General features: G+C 52.5%; 1 protein-coding gene across 4 annotated transcripts in view; it reads right to left on the reverse strand.

Moving 5' to 3' along the window:
- PAPSS2 (3'-phosphoadenosine 5'-phosphosulfate synthase 2) overlaps positions 1-16492 on the reverse strand; it is a 59278-nt gene that overhangs the window by 7599 nt on the left and 35187 nt on the right. For 2 of the 4 annotated variants that reach the window (XM_007478317.3, XM_056819083.1), the window contains exons 2-8: positions 14029-14146; positions 11072-11307; positions 9561-9699; positions 5026-5144; positions 4824-4937; positions 3642-3753; positions 2686-2700 (exon numbers count right to left, since the gene is read on the reverse strand). In XM_007478317.3, coding sequence (XP_007478379.1) covers positions 2686-2700; positions 3642-3753; positions 4824-4937; positions 5026-5144; positions 9561-9699; positions 11072-11307; positions 14029-14146 — 853 coding nt within the window. The remainder of the gene's footprint in view (positions 1-2685; positions 2701-3641; positions 3754-4823; positions 4938-5025; positions 5145-9560; positions 9700-11071; positions 11308-14028; positions 14147-16492) is intronic. The other 2 variants (XM_007478318.3, XM_056819085.1) reach the window with 1 other exon arrangement.

The following is a 16492-nucleotide window of genomic DNA, read 5'->3' on the forward strand; positions in this document are numbered from 1 at the left end:
GACTTGTTCGAATGAAAAGTTAGCCTGGGCAGAGTTGGCATCACCACGGTCTCTTCTGATGACAATGACCCCTCCTCAACCCCAGAATCACTTTTCGTGCAGCCTCCCCAATGCAAGGTGGCCCCAGGATTCGATTGTAGGAAGCCACCTATGATTCGAGTCACAGCATCACAGGACTTTGACCTAGGAGATCTCTGGGCCAATCCCGTCATTTTCCAATTATCTGGAAAACTCATTTATCCAGAACACCTCAGTCTCTAAGGATGCCAGATAGATGATGCCTTAGTCCATGGTCTCTCTCATAATCCAGTCTGCTCCCATCACCGTTATTCCTCCCTTCCAGCCTTTCCCTTGGTACATGAACAAGGGCTTCCGGAGTTGGTCACAATTTAAGGGGTGGTTGAAAGATTCTTAAGCCTCAGTTTCCCCATCTGTAAAATGGAATTGGAGTAGATGACTTCCTTTCAGCTCTAAATCTATGGTCCTACTTCATTCCCTAACCTCTGCCCTACCAAGGACCTAGGGCTCCAGTAGGTAACATCCTGACATGAAAAAATAAACCTGTGGGCCTCATCACCACCCTTCCTGGTCTGGTTGGAGTAGGGGGGCTTTAAGGTCTCCTTCACCCCTAATAATATAAGAGGAGACTCTGGAAAGATACTGCAGTCAGAGACCTGGGCTTGTACCCTGGCAGGAACACCTAGAAGTGCCTAGTGGTGTTACTGTGGGCACACCAAGTTCCCTCTGCAGGTCTCTTTTCTCCTCTGTACGACCCAAGAGCCAAGAATGGTTTGGACATTTAAAAGATAGACCAGAACGTGGTTTGGAAGTGGCAGTCTTAGCACATTCCTGCCCGCCCAAAACAGGCAGATCTCGGAGAATTCCTCCAGCTTTCCATCCCACGATCCCCTCAGTTTCATCATCTGGGTGAAGCCCAGCATCCGAATAAGCATCTCTGCCCCTGTCTCGGCTTCTCTCTGTCTGTCTCTCGTCCCCTCTCTCTCTCTCTCTCTCTCTGCTTGTCTCAGTCTCTCTCTACGTGGGCATGGTCGTATGGACGTCTATCTCAGTTCTGTTTGCCCACAAGAAGATGGACCCTGGAAAAGACCAGGACTCGACTCGAGAGCTTGCCTCAAACTTGAGGCTGGTTGGCCAAGACCCTCTGCCCTGACTCGGCCCCTCCTGCCTGAGGAGTGTGGAACACACTTTGGGCAGACCCTGTGGCCCATCGTGGCAGTGGTGTGGAGATGGCAGAAGCCCCAACCCCAAAGAGGATGTAGCGTCCCTCCTCCCTCCATCACGGTGAGCCCACGGGCCCTAGTTTTTCTCAGCTGCTGCCTCTCACCTAAGATCTCTCGTTAGCCTCTCTTCCTCTTGAAATGGCTTTTTATTATTCTGCCCTTCTATCTACCTACATGTTATATATTCCCTTTTCAAAATGAGCTCTCTCCACCTCCGCTGCCCCAAAGGAAGTGTGCAGGTCCACTCTTTGGGGTCACCAGCCAATCATTGGGAAAAATCTCCAAGATGGACCTGGGCCCAATAGAATGGAGCAGGGTGATGGCCCCCCAAAACCAAGATAACATGCCCATGAGCTGATGTTAAGAGGCTGCATCCAAAGGCTATCAGCAGGCATTTTAAAAGGTCTCCTTGCTCTGGAAAGGCATTCGTTGCCCTAGAATCCACAGAAAATGATGTCTAGGAAATGGGACTGGGCCCTTTCTCTTCCTGCCAACTCCTGCAGGGGAGGGCCTGGAGAATGCCCCCCACCACATATCCCAAGTGTGATAACATCATCCAGTTGCCCAAGACATGATTTGGGGGTCATGGATTCAGAGAAGAAACTTAAAGGTCATTCATCCCACCCCCTCACTCTTAGTGACAACCTGAGGGCTCATAGGCATAAGGGACAAAACTCAGGTCTTTGATTTCTAAATCCATCTATTGTGTTTGAGATTACAGAGGTGGAAACTGAGACCCACAAGGCAGAGCTGAGACGAGCTCAGTCCCCTTTTGCTTCTCCACCCCTGCCAACAACAAAAGGAAAACCAAAGCGCAAGGACATCATCGTTTGTGTGTGCTCACTTAGAGCATGAGCCCCCTTCCCACTTGGAACCATCACAGAAAGCTTCATTGGTTTCTAGGTTTATCATCTATCAGTTGACAGTTTGAAATTATTTTCATGCAAAATCATACATCTGCCACAAAGGCAGCCCTGCAGTTCATGCAGAATCCAACCAGATGGGTCACTTCAACTCCAGTGGAAAACTGGCTCAAGCTAAAAGGTCTGGAAAAGTTTAATGAGCACAAGAAAAAAGTGCTTGGCCCAGTGACCTACATTCAAAGACCAGAAACACTCGGGGCCTCTCCCCCAAAGCACTCCGAATCCCCAGGTCATCTTCTGCTGGCCAGAGACAGGAGGGGAACCCCAGCTGCCCAGCTCTAGTGATTTCCTGAGCTCTGCTGGCCCAGCGCTTTGACCTCCCCATCCACATGCCTCTTGTTTACTCCTCCATAACTGGTTGGATCATGAACTCCAGACAATTAGCACTGGCTAATTTGGATTCATTCATTCATTCTTTCTTTCTTTCTTTCTTTTTTTGCTATTAAAAACTCTAGTTCCAATTAATGTAAAATCTCTAATCATGATAATTCGACTACTTGGAAAGTTGTTAGAGTACATACCAGGAAGGGCCATGCCTAGGGAAACATAAGCACAATTAACAAACGTGTTTTCAACCCCTTCTCTCATCTCAAAGTCATTTCGAGGAGGCCGAGCTGGGGAACGTCCCACCAGTCTCTAAATTGCATCCAACCATGTCCGGAAGCCTCCTTCTCTCCGGGCCATCGAATTGGATGCTCTGACCTGGACGTTACAGTTTCTGACTCTCATCTCCTCTGATCCTCATAAGCTTCCCTCCAGCCAAGTATTATGAGAACGATTGTACCCATTTTCCAGGAGACTGATGCTCGGAGGGATTAGGGAGCTTGTCAGTGTCTGAGCCCAGATCTGGCCCTCATCCCACTCTGCTGACCACTTGCTTTTTCCCCTGGCACTCCAGCCTCGATGGGCTGCTAATTCTTTGTTGTGGTTTTTAATCAGGTCCTGGGTTTCCATCTTAGCTGTCTAGGAAGCCTCCACAGGGCTGGCAGCGTCCAGCCAGGAGATGAGCCCCCCCCCCCCCATGGCAGAAGAGCAGCAGGAAAAATGCCTGCCAGCTCTTCTGCGCGGTGTAGATGGCAGAGAATGGAAATGAAATCCTCTGAGGAAGGTGGCAGGACATGGAAGCAGCTAAAAAGGGCAGAAATGGGGCGGGAGGGGGCAGAAGCCCTGAGTTGGGTTCTAGTTCTCCAGCCACGTGCTGGTGGGAAGTCAGCACCCCCACTAGATCTCAGTTTCTTCATCTGTCCAACAAGGGGGCTCCCTGCCATCCCTCAGTCCTGTGATCTTAGACCCAGCTAAGTTCAAAGCACGGAACATGGTGGTCCACAGATTAGACCGCCCTCCCCGGGCCATTTATCTGGCCCCTAGTGTTTCCAGCTCGAAGGGGAAGGCTTCTGTGGCCTCCGAAGGCTTGGAAGGGAAGATTCCCCTCTCCACTCCACCCTCGTGCCCGAGAGCCTGAAAGGAGAAATCCTACCATCCAGCAAAGTGTCGAAGTGCATCACTTGCAGAAACTCCTTCTCCCTCATGAAGCCCTTGAGGGGTGTGGCCCACCCTTCGCTCAGCACTTGGACCCATTGCAGATCCAGCTGTGAAGAAGAGAGAGGCCGGTGAATGGGGAGGGAGACCCCGCTGTGCCACAGCGCATCCGTGGTCCCAGTGGATGCTGGGCTCACCTCTCTCCTAAGGGCCCAGGCTCAGGACACACTCATTTCTCAGTGGTGAAAAAGGGCTGGGGCTATTCCTCCTCTCAGCCTCCTCTGCCCCCTCCATGATGCTCTACCTGCCTGGATGGAGAAGCGCCCTGGTAGGTGGGCACCCCACGCCATTTCAATGGGAAGCTTCCTGAGCAGCCTTCGTTAACCTCCCACCAGCATCGTCATGGGGAATGGCTTCCAGAAGCCTCCCTTCCTCCCCCTAAGAGGCTTAGGCTCTCTGGCTGAACAGACCCAAGGATAACCAAGGACACGTTGGTCGTGGTGGGACCTTATGTGCGTGTCGGATCCCCTCCTAGACCATCAGCACCTGAGGGCGAGAGCCCGTCTTCCCTGATCTTTGTCTCTGCTCAAGCTCTGTACATGGTCAGGAATCAAGAAATGTTTGTGGGATGAGTGAGACAAGCCTTGGACCTTGGTTAGCCAGAGGTCAGGAATGCTGGGAGAGAGCAGTGGGAGAACCCGGAGCTCAGCGTGAGAATGGGGTTCTGCATCTGTCCCTGTCGCTGGCTAGCTCTGGGACCCTGGGAGAGGCTTAGTTTGAGGGAAAGAGCAGCCACCTTGGAGTCAGAGGACTCAAAAGCAAACCCTTCCTGTCACTTATTAGGGTGGATGGCCCTGGAACAGTCACTTCACTTCACTTGGCCTCAGTTTCCCTATCTGACAAATGAGACAAGGTCCCTTGCAGCTCAAAATCTGAAGACTCTTTTGGCCTCCTCTACACAGCACTGAACCCAATGCCTGGTACCCAGTAGGTACTTCCTAAATGTGTGTTGACTCCCTGCCCTAAGCAGATCAGAAGCTCCAGGTGAGCAGACAGACGGACAGAAGGAAGGCATCTCTGGGATAAGATGCTCCAAGGAAAAGCTCTTGGCTTCTCCTTTGGAGCTGGCCACCGTCACCCCATTCCCACCTCCCCAGTGAGGATAAGCAAGAGCAACCACCTTGGTGATGGGCAAGGAAGGCAGCTTCTCAGCTTTGGCGCGGACCGCGTTGACTTTGTTTTCGGGAACAAAAAGCTCGTGGATGCCTTTTATCACTGTGTGGGGCACGATGCTCTGGGGCCAGAGAGAAACAGAGACAGCCGCCATGAAACAAGATGGCCCCAGAAGGCTGGACGTCCACAGCCCCAAGGCCGACACTCACCTGCTCCTGCAGCAACTCCACCACCTGCTGCACGCAGTCACTCACCGAAGACAGGTTGGTTTTCAGAATCAATTCGGGGGTTTCTGGCTTTTCATATTCAGAGTCGATTCCTGTAAACCCTGGGAGCAGGACAAAGGGAAACGGCTTCCATCAGGAGGCGAGTCCTCATCTCGAGGGGACGCATTTTTTGTGCCCACCTTCCTCCCCTCTCCTCCCAAAGACAATGGGAGTTTCTTGGGGGCAGCCACCATTTTCTTTTTCATATCATTGGGGCACGTGCAGTGGGTAGAACACTGGCTTGGAGCCAGCCAAACCCGTGTTCAGATCAGGCCTCGGACACTTACTATTGGCTTTTGATCTCTCCCTTTTCTTGGCCCACACCATGACCTCTATTCCTTGATGCCTCGGTTTGCTCCCAGCGATCTCTCCTCTTGCAGCCACTCTCTCTTCTCTTCTCTTCTCTTCTCGATGCCTTCGTGAACCAACTCAACGCTAAGCTGCCCTCCTCTCCTGGATCCCCATTGCCCTTCTCATCTCACTACGCCCAGCCACGCCTCAGGCACTGCTCCTACTCCCAGTGAAGGTGGAGATAGTCACACAACTGTTCTAAGTCCACCAAAAATTCATGTTACACAACCTCAGATGGGCCCTCGCCGCTGCTTGGCCATCCTACTCTACCTCCCTTATCAGCTCTATCTTGCTATGATTAATGTTAACTCGAGAGTCTGAATTTGGGGTAAGAATATCAATTTATTACTAATATCAGGTTTAGTGGTTAGACCAGCTTCCTAACTGATAAAGCAGCAGAGTCTCCCATGACCAGGGACTGGGAAGCTGGGTAAAACAGCATAATAATTAGTTTTAGAAGATCATTATTCATCTCTTTCCTGGAATATCCCAATGGGTAGATAGCTAATTAATTAAAAGGAATAAGAGCCAAGCTTAGACACGGGAAAGTTCAAATGGGGCCTCAGACACTTCCCAGCTGGGTGACCCTGGGCAAGTCACTTTACCCCCATTGCCTAGCCCTTACCTCTCTTCTGACTTGGAACCACTACATAGTATTGATGCTAAGACAGAAGGTAAGAGTTTAAAAAAAAAAGATGGTCTATCAAACCATCTACCCTTCTCCATCTCCATCCCCACAGGTGGACAGAGGAGGGATTTGTCACCCTTTCTCCCTTCATTTATTACCCAAGCTCTGTTTAAAAGGACGGCGTTCTTTGGGATTCCCAAGGACAAAGCAAAGGCATAAAGCAATAGGCTGGATGGAATCCCTGACCTAGAACTACACAGGAATTCTCCCTGATGCTTATGTAAAAGTTCATAGAGTATAAAAAATAAATTCTCACAGCATCCAACTCTACCGAGTGACTCTTCCAACTCTTCTCGTCCCTCCTCAAACCATCTGTGGCTCCATCTTTCCCCACCCTCTCAGCTGAGATCTTCGCCTCCAAAAATGAGATGAGTCGGTGTGAGTTAAGCTCCCTCTTGTAGAAGTGGGAATTCTGTGCCTTTGGACCCCGTTCCCCAGAATCCCTCTCCTCTCCACCACGTAGTGTGGTCACGTTTTCTATAGGGTTGGATGGTTTCCCCCCACGCTCTCTCTCTTCTCTCAGGACCGGGGCTTGAGTTAGCTCCCTCTTTAAACAGCTTTTTATGTTTGTTATTATTAATACATTGTATACAAAATAATATTTGGAGTTATTGTATGTTACTTTTAATTCTCACGCCCTTCTTCCATCCCTCAGGCGCCCTCTGCCCCTCTCTCCTCTGTCCCCTGTGCCTCCCATGAAGAGGTGGCCTCACTCCTGGGCACGGCAAGCTCCCATTCCATCCCGCCCTCTCTGCCGTGTCCTTCTGTCCTGCTGCCCTTGGTGAGCTCCTCTGCTCCCGTGGCTTTAATGCCCTTCTTGATGCTGATGTCTCTCAGCACCAGCTAGGCTGCCCCAACTCTTCCTCTTTCCCCCAATGACAGAAGAGGCCCCTCCATCTGCCCAGACCTCAGGCTAATAGTGCTGGAGCCGCTGCGGACTCTTCCTTCTGTCTTGGTGCCTCTATGCGAGCGAGGGCCAAAGCCTGTCACTCTCGTCCCTGCAGCTTCTTTCTAATGGTTCCCCTCCTCTCCTCTGACACTGTCCCACCCTGGTGCAGGTCCTCATCACCTCCATACTGGACTATTGCAATAGCTGGGGAAGGGGGGGGGGAAGGGATTCCTGCCTCCCTTCAGCCTCTTCAGCTGCTCGAGATTTTCCTAAGGTGCAGGTCCAATCCTGTGCCAGCCTCCTGCTCAGTAAACTCCTGCAGCTCCCTAGCACCTCCAGGATCCACCACAAAATCTCCTGGCGTTTCAGGCCCTCTCCTACCTTCAGTAAACTCTTGTGGCTCCCTAGCACCTCCAGGATCCACCACAAAATCTCCTGGCGTTCCAGGCCCTCTCCTACCTTCAGTAAACTCCTGTGGCTCCCTAGCACCTCCAGGATCCACCACAAAATCTCCTGGCGTTCCAGGCCCTCTCCTACCTTCAGTAAACTCCTGTGGCTCCCTAGCACCTCCAGGATCCACCACAAAATCTCCTGGCGTTCCAGGCCCTCTCCTACCTTCAGTAAACTCCTGTGGCTCCCTAGCACCTCCAGGATCCACCACGAAATCTCCTGGCGTTCCAGGCCCTCTCCTACCTTCAGTAAACTCTTGTGGCTCCCTAGCACCTCCAGGATCCACCACAAAATCTCCTGGCATTCCAGGCCCTCTCCTACCTTCAGTAAACTCCTGCGGCTCCCTAGCACCTCCAGGATCCACCACAAAATCTCCTGGCGTTCCAGGCCCTCTCCTACCTTCAGTAAACTCCTGCGGCTCCCTAGCACCTCCAGGATCCACCACGAAATCTCCTGGCATTCCAGGCCCTCTCCTACCTTCAGTAAACTCCTGCGGCTCCCTAGCACCTCCAGGATCCACCACGAAATCTCCTGGCGTTCCAGGCCCTCTCCTACCTTCAGTAAACTCTTGTGGCTCCCTAGCACCTCCAGGATCCACCACAAAATCTCCTGGCGTTCCAGGCCCTCTCCTACCTTCAGTAAACTCTTGTGGCTCCCTAGCACCTTCAGGATCCACCACAAAATCTCCTGGCGTTCCAGGCTCTCTCCTACCTTCCCAGCTTCTTACAGCATATGCTGCCCACTCCTCCCATCTTCTCTGGGATCCAGTGACCCTGGCCTCCTGGCTGCTCCACATACAAGACCCTCTTTTCCTCCATTCTGGGCATTTTCTCTGGCTGTTCCTCATGCCTGGACCGTTCTCCCTCCTGTGCTCCAACTCCTGATCTCCCAGCTTCCTCTCAGTCTCCACTAAAATGCTCCCCTTTACAGGAAGTCTTCCCCAGCTACTCTGAATTCCAGGGCCTTCCCTCTGCATTTATCTATTTCCATGTGGTCTCCCCCATTAGATTCTAAGTCCCGTAATGGCTCGGCCTGGCTTTTGCTACCTTTTGTATCTCCAGGGCTTGGCATAGTGTCTGGCTACATAGTAAGGGCTGAATAAATATTGATTGGTTAGGAGTGGTGTGACCTTGGACAAGTCACTGAACTTCTGTCTGCCTCAGTTTCCTCATCTGTAAAATGGGGGAAATGACAGCCCCTACCTCCAAGTATTGTAGTGCGGATGAATATTTATAAAGTGCTCAGCCCCGGCACATAACAGGCACGATGAAAAATGCCCAGAATCATCATCATGATTATTGTCCATCCCATGGAGGGCTGGATTATCCCATCCCGCCTGGCTAAGTGGTCCAAGTGTGCCAGGCAAAGAAAGTGTGTGATTCTGAACTGTCGTAGTCTGGACCTGAGAGCTTCACACCCAGGAACTCCTCGACAGACAGTGCAAGACTATAGGAGGAGGTTCATTTCCATGGGGGGCTCCCTCGGGCCCCAGCCTGCGCCTCTGGGAGGCCAAGGGGGCCCCCAGCTAGAACAGGTCGGGCAGGGCCTGAGCCTCACCGTTCCTGACTCCGTCTCTGTTCCCTCTGGGGTGCTGCCTCACACAGCATCTAGAATGGGGGGGCCTGCTCGCTCTCCCCCCGGGAGAATCGAGGCGACAGGGAGCAGGAAGGCCCTGGCCAGGACTCCCCTGGGATGGCCGGCGGGGCTGGTGTTGTCTTAACTGACTGCCACCATTGGGTGCTAATAAGAATATTTATTATTATATTTATAATAATAAATATTATTATTATTAATTATTGTCATTTTACGCCTGGGAGCCTGAAGGGGCTTTGGCTTAGGAGGAGACTTATCCAGAGCCCAGGGACAAGGAACCTGGGCAGAATTTGAATCCAGAGCCCCGGACTTCTAATCTTTGATTTTGTCATGGATTTGATTATGGCCCTCAGAGGTTGTCTATTGCTACCCCCGCCCCACTTTATAGAGGAAGCCACGGAGGCCCAAGAGGTGAGGTGGCTTCTTGGACTTGGTGGTTTGTTTTTTCTGGGCTGGGATCTGAAGCCAGCACCCAGCGCAGCGGGCTGGCCGGAGGAGCCGCCCTACCTTTGATTTCTCCGGCCCTGGCTTTCTTGTAGAGGCCCTTCACGTCTCTGCTCTCGCAGATGTTCAGAGGGGCATCGACGAAGATTTCGAAGAAGGGGAGGCCCGCCATCTCGTGGATCTTCCGGGCGTTTTCTCGGTCCTGCAAAACCCAGGGAAGAGGGTCAGCGGCTTCACGGGGACGCCACGCGGTGCCGGGGCCAGACTTGGCCTTTTCCTGCTTGTTTGCTCAGATGAAAATCAAGCGATTAAGAGACAAGTCTTGGAGGAGAAACAAATGGGAGCCAGGTAGAGCCTCTGCCCTCAAAGGGCTTCTCTCTAGCCAGGAACGCGAAGAAGCCCAGCGGGGAAATGCCTGGGAATTCCTGGGAGAGCTCCCCGGCTCGGCCCGCAAGTCTCTGGGCTGCTCCCTGCTGGAGCCTTTGCGCTTTCCCCAGAGCCAAGCGGCTCCGTCGTCTTGCCGGGAGACCCAGAATGCCCTCCTCGTCGGTCAGAGGACCGTCAGGATCCCCTTTTGTCAGAGAACCAAGGAGGGCCCAAAGCTGGGCTGCTTAGAGGCCTCTCCTGGGCTTTTGCCCTCTCCAGAGCAGAGATCATGGAAGATGGAGCCTGGGCTTGGAGCCTCCGGAACTCAGGGGAAAGCAGAGGAGACTGTGGGCAGAGAAGGAAATGGGAGAGCCCTGGAGGGCCCTGGGTCTCCTCCATGCCTCCTCCTGGTCACAAGGCAGGGACGCCTGTGTCAGAGCTCCTGCACAGCGAGAATCCTCCTCCTTCCCCCCCACCCCGGGGCCCAAGGGCAGAAGAGCCTGGTCTGGAAGTCCTCAGTTTCCAGGGTTTGTTGCTGCTTCATTTTTCCAGAGAAAGCTTTCTAGCCCTCATCTCTCCCCTTCAGAACCCTCGTGGGGGTCTCCAGGAAGGTGGGGGGGGTGCCACCATTGACAGAAGGGGAAAGGGGGAAAACAAGGACAGAAGTCCTGGACCAGAGTTTAGGGAGAGAAGGGAAATGATTTGATTTGTGGTCCTCCTCCCGGGAGCTGGTGCGCCTCCTACCAGGTGCAGTAGAGCATCCACCCAAGGAGAACCGATGTTCCTTGAGGGCAGAGATTCTTTAATGGAATCATAGATTCCATTAAAAACTAGAAGAAATCTTGGGCGCCCTTCTTGTCTGTTCTAGCCATTCACTAAATGAAAACTGGATAGAATGGCCACTGCTTGCTAGCTACTTATACCACTTATTTCCCACCTCTGAGCCTTTGTCTGAAAGGCACTCCTATTTCTCTGTTGCTCCAAAGGATGGCTCAGGGGTTCCCTCTTATGCTAAACCTCTCATTACCTACTCTTCCTCTTGAGATAAGTTTTATTTGCATTTATTTCTATCTAGGCACATGCCGTGTCTTCCGGTCAAATGGGAGCTCACTGAGGACAGGAACTCCTTCCTATTGGGGGTCGTTGGATGCCCAGAACTTGGCACAGTCTGTGGGCCAGAGACAACGATGCCTCCCGAGCCAGTTCACCTTTGCAAATGGAGAGATGAAGCTGGTGATGCAAACCAGGCCGGCGTCAGCAAAGAGCTTGGCCACCTCCGCGATCCGGCGAATGTTTTCTTCTCGGTCCCCGGCGGAGAAGCCCAGGTTTTTGTTGAGGCCGTGGCGCACATTGTCCCCATCCAGGGAGTAGCAGGGGATGGCGTGGGACACCAGGTACTCTTCCAGAGCGAAGCTGATGGTGGTTTTTCCAGCACCAGAGAGACCTGTTCGGGCAGAGAGGCGCGTTAGCAGGACCTGATTTAATCAACTAGCCATTAGCAGAGCGGCGGTGGCACCCCCAAACTGCCTGTGAGCCCTGCACAGGATGGGAATGCCCCTGAGAGCCCCTCCTCCCAGGCCGGGCTCCCATGACCTCCCTCTCCCCAGGGACCGCCACACGCTGTTTCAGTTGGCCAATAAGTGTTTGCTGGCCGATTAATTAAATCGTCGAATTGTAGGAATATTGGAAGGGATGAGTGAATTTCAGGGAGAAGATGGGAATTTGGATACAAGCCCTGGGAGAGGCTTCTGGGCAGAGGGAGGACCTGGGGGACTCTCGTCCAGCTCCCTTCCCTTGGAGATGAGGAAACTGGGAATTGGATAAGGGAAGCTGCAGAGACAAGGACCAATAGGAGGATGAGGATTTGGGCCAGGCACCAAGGGCGACAAGGGGACACGGCTATGGGGGTCTGGTGGAAGCTGGTGGAGGGAGCTCTTGTACGCCAGGCTGAGGTGTTGATATGGTATTTGGCGGCCAAAGGGAGCCACTGGGGTTCCTGGAGGGATGGGGTTTGGGTGCATCAGAAGAGGCAGGATGTGGATGGGCAGAGATGGTGGAAGGAGGCGGGACACACGAGAGACGGGGACAGCGAGCAGCACCATCTGGCTCAAGCGAGGCTCTGTCCGGAAGGAAAGCCGGAAACTTGAGCTGGGACTGGGCAGCTGGGAAAGATCTTGTAGGTCATGGAAGACTCTGAACATGCAGGATGGGATAAAAGCTGTGATCAGAGAGCACCAATATGGCGGCCACCAGTCTGGAACAGTTCTGGGCAGGGAAATCTTGATGTCATGAAGGGTGATGACATCATCCCACAGAGACCCCCTTGGGAAGTGGGGGTGGGGGGTGACAGGGTGTTGACTAAGAGGCAGAATCTGGAGCTGGGCCGAGGGGGGAATGGTCAGGCCCAGTGGGAGCTTTTTTTTTTTCCCAGGATTTCATACCATATTCGCGGCCTCAGCAATGGGGAACACACGCCCTACACTCATTAAGAGAGGGAGAGAACCGAATAGATCACATTTATCTGGCATTTTAAGGTGATAAAGCTCAGCGTGCCAATATCAATGCAGCCTTTTTACCAATAAGGAAACAAATGCAGAGAAGAGATTGCCCAGGACCACGAAGGCTTTCCTGAGCCTCCCAACTGTAATGGCACCTCTCCAGGCCCTGTTAGTGTGCATTTGTTTTGTATGTGCCCATTTAGGGACAGGGTGTGTGCCCAGACTGAACGGAAGCCCCCTGAGGGCAAGCACTGTCTCATTGTGGCCTGGGGCGAGTGGATTGGTAGTTTGGAACCCAGCCGTCCTGAATTCGAATCCAGGTCTCTCCTCCTCTATCACATGGTTCCCAGAAAAGATCTGTCACTGCAGAAAAACAATCCGAGTCCCATTTCTAGATCTGCCAGAAGCCCTTTGAGGTAAGTAGAGTCTCCTGTGGGTTCGGCTCTCCTCCAGGAGCCGCCATCCCTGAGGGAAGGCAAGGGCAAAATGGAGCCAGAACTGGAATTGGATGAGGCATGGAGCTGCCCTGAGTATGGCCAAGAAATGCCATAAGAGAAAGGAAGGAGGAGGGCAGTTTCCAGCCTGCTCAATGGAGCCCACATGCCAGCCCTTGGCCAACTAGGTAGATTCTATAACTGGCTGGGGGGGATTTTCACACACTGGCTTGGGTCCATTTGATAAGCCGCGTGCAGAAAGGCTCCGAGTCTCCACTTTGCATCAGGGAACTCCCACCCCAGCGACTCTGGGGAAACTGTCTTCCTCCCTAAACCCGTTGTCGTTCAGTCATTTTTCAGGCACGTCCAGCTCTTTGTGGCCCCATTTGAGGTTTTCTCGGCAAAGCTCCTGGGCTGGTTGGCCATTTCCTTGTCCAGATCATTTTACAGATGAGGAAACTGAGGCAAACAGGGTGACGTGGCCCAGCTAGTAAATGTCTTGGGCCTGATTGCCCTCAGAAAGATGAGTCTTCCTGATTCCACGGCTGTTACTCTGAGACCCCTAGCTGCCCCTTAGACCCCCTGCAGCACTCCGGAAGGTGCATTCCCTCTCTGGTCTCCGCTTCCTCGTGAAGGAGCTACATAGGAAGCTTACTCGGGTCCTCGGCACTAACGCTCAGAGATTCTCTGCAAATACCTCAAGCAGAGGGTCTGAGCAGCAGGCGGCCCCCCAGGACCACGCTCTGGCTTTCAGGGTGCTCTGACTTCCCCGGAGGACCTAAGCTCCTGGAGGGCATTCGCTCTTTTCTTGTCTTTGCACCCCCAGGCTGGGCACAATGCCTTGGCACAGAGTAGTCAATCCAGTTTAATTCAATAATCATTTTGGTGCCTTCTCTGTGCCAGGCACTGGGGCAACAAGGAGAAAAATGAAAGTCTCTGCCTTTGAGGAGTTTATATTTATAGGCCCTAGTTTCAAATCCTGACTCTTCAGATTTCTTTCCCTCACCTTCCACCTTAGAATCAATACTGTATATTGGCTCCAAGGCAGAAGAGCAGTCAGGGTTATGCCATGGGGGTTAAGTGACTTGTCCAGAGTCACACAGTGAGGAAGTGCCTGAGGGCAGATTTGAATCCAGGACTTCCCATCTCTGGACCTAGCTCTCAATCCACCGAGTCACCCATCTGCCCCCCCCCCAAATCAACTTTCAATGACAATAAGACAGGCTGACTTACCAGTTAACCACACTGTACAGCCTCGGAATCCTCCCCTCGTCCCAACGACCTGGCCTCTCTTATTCCTACTCACGTGGTGAGCTTGGTAGACCACATTTGTGGATTTCTGTTGGACATCCTGCAAGACAAAACATCACCTTTTTTGTGAATGAACTTTTATCCTTCCTGGGAACAAAGCAAAAAATGAGACAATCCAGAATGAGTGATGGGACATGGCGCTCTGCGTGCTGATTGGCTGAGACACACCACTAACTCCCCTTGTAGGAGAGACGTCTCGGAGAGTACAATTGTAAGCAGACGCACATGTCTTGGGTGCCATGTTGACATCTGGGGCCAAGGGGATGTCCACAGTTTATTGGCCTGACCCATGATGGACGCTGGGGGTTCTTTGTGCCCTCTGTGGGCACGTGTTCCATTTGCATGGCTGCAAAGTCTGGAGAGGGTGAAATGAGAAAGAGTTGGCATGGACTGGCAGCCCCTAGCGGAGCGCCAACATGTTGCCTTTTGAAGATGGAGGCACCACTTTTGAGCACAACTGGAAGAACCAAACTGGGCTGCAGCTCAGATCACCCTAATTAAAAGGTTTGAGTCAGTGACAGGGTCCTAAGGGAAGAGGGGTTCATTCATGAAAGAAACATGTAAATAACCCTTAACAGGCACGTGAACCCAGGAGAATTGTGGTGAGCACCCTTGGTTCCGGGAATATCTCTCCTTTTGTTAGACACAGGCGAGATTCTCATCTTTCAATGGTGCTCGGAGCCAAATGGTCTGCGCGCAACAACAAAGAGGCGCAGACTTTCTCAGCCTCTTTGTTCTTTCTAGGTTGGCAGACAATGACGGGTAGCTAAAAGAACTGCGTTCTGTAACTAATTAGAAGCATTGGGGTGCTCCTCCTCTGGAGGTCCATTTGCTGAGAGGGTCCTCTGCATAACTCCAGAAGGCAGACAGGACCTTGTCCCACTAGGTCTAGATTCTTCTTATGGCATCATCCTGGAGCTACAAAGAGAATAAGAAGACCAATGCATGATGGGAAGATCCTCCACGGAGGACTTTTTGATGGGCCAATACGGCAGCCATAGGTGGTGGAGTGGATGCCCACACCAAGGAGATCCCGGACGGGGCAGAGTTGATGATTTCCCTGGGCAGAAGCAATGTTGGTAGCTGCTGAAGAGGAGAAGGAGGGGCTGGCTGGCTGCATTTTTTCCCTTTCTTTCCTTTTCTGAGCAAACTTTGCTTCCTCGTCTGCGACAAGCTCAGCCTTTCTTTTCCCCAACCACAAAAACAAGCCCGACTTCTGCGCGGGGTCCAGTCCAACAAGGGCCAAGGAGGCCAGAGACATTCTGTTTCTTGCTGAAGCCTCCCCCTCTGAGGAAACACCCTGGAGTGAAGCCTGGAACTTCTAGAAGGTCAGCACAAAGATGCCGTCCCTCAATGGAGCGCCAACCCCTATGTGCATGCAAAGCACACAAACAGCCTTGGAGAGGAAGGCTGGCGTGACTTCCTCAGGATGACAACGCTTAGAGGGCAAGGCCAGTGCTTGCAGACAGCCCTTCACAAGTCACTCACTCACTCACTCACAAGCACTTCAAAGCAGGGTTAAGTGCCTGGAACTGTATGTGCTGATGGGGCTGAAGATACCAAGAGGAACCAAAATAATTCCTTCCCTCAAGGACAGTCACGTTCTGGGGAGGGGAAGAAACCACTGGCACACAGCTATGGCCAGAGAGAATCTGCAGCGTGAAAATGGAAGGGACCCTGGCTGAGGGGTGGACTGGGGCTAAGTCTTGAAGGAAGCCATGGAAACTGAGAGGCAGGAGTAAGAAGGGAGAGCACTCTAGGCATGGGGCATGGCCAGGGGAAAAGGTGTGGTGTCAGGAAATGGAGAGGCCTGTGAAGGGAAGATCCAGGAGACCAGAGAAGTGGATTCTAGAATGTGTACAGAGAAGCCCAGGGTGAGGAGACTGGTAGGAAGCAGGGCTGGGGGGAGGCAGAGCTAAGCCTGTCAAGGAACCATGAGATGGCACCTTGGGCAGCCCCACTTCCCTATAAGCCCTTTCTTGGCTTCTCTCCACTCAGCAGCTGCTCCATAGCATCCTGGGATCTCAAATAAATGAGGGAGAATTCTGGGTTGCTTGTCTGGGATCTGCATGATTATATTTCGTGAACATCTCTGAAGCAACAGAGGAGCCAAAGGGAAGGTGCCATCATCACAGCTCCTGGAGACCAGAAGAGAATGTCCTCCCCACTAGGGTCCTGGGGGGGTTGCAAATGCTTCAACATCTGGAGCAGACATGGCTTTATGAATGGGAGCAACTTAAAAGAACATGAAGTGCCACAGCCACACCTGGTGCCAGGCTGGGACCCCTTTAATGGGCCAGGGGCAGCTTCAGGGTTCAAGGTCATGGAGATGCGAGGCAGCTCTCTATCCATTAGGCTACCCTGAAGCTCTGGCAGCATCCATCCA

Source organism: Monodelphis domestica, chromosome 1 (genome assembly GCF_027887165.1).
Source record: "Monodelphis domestica isolate mMonDom1 chromosome 1, mMonDom1.pri, whole genome shotgun sequence".
Lineage (NCBI taxonomy): Eukaryota > Metazoa > Chordata > Mammalia > Didelphimorphia > Didelphidae > Monodelphis > Monodelphis domestica.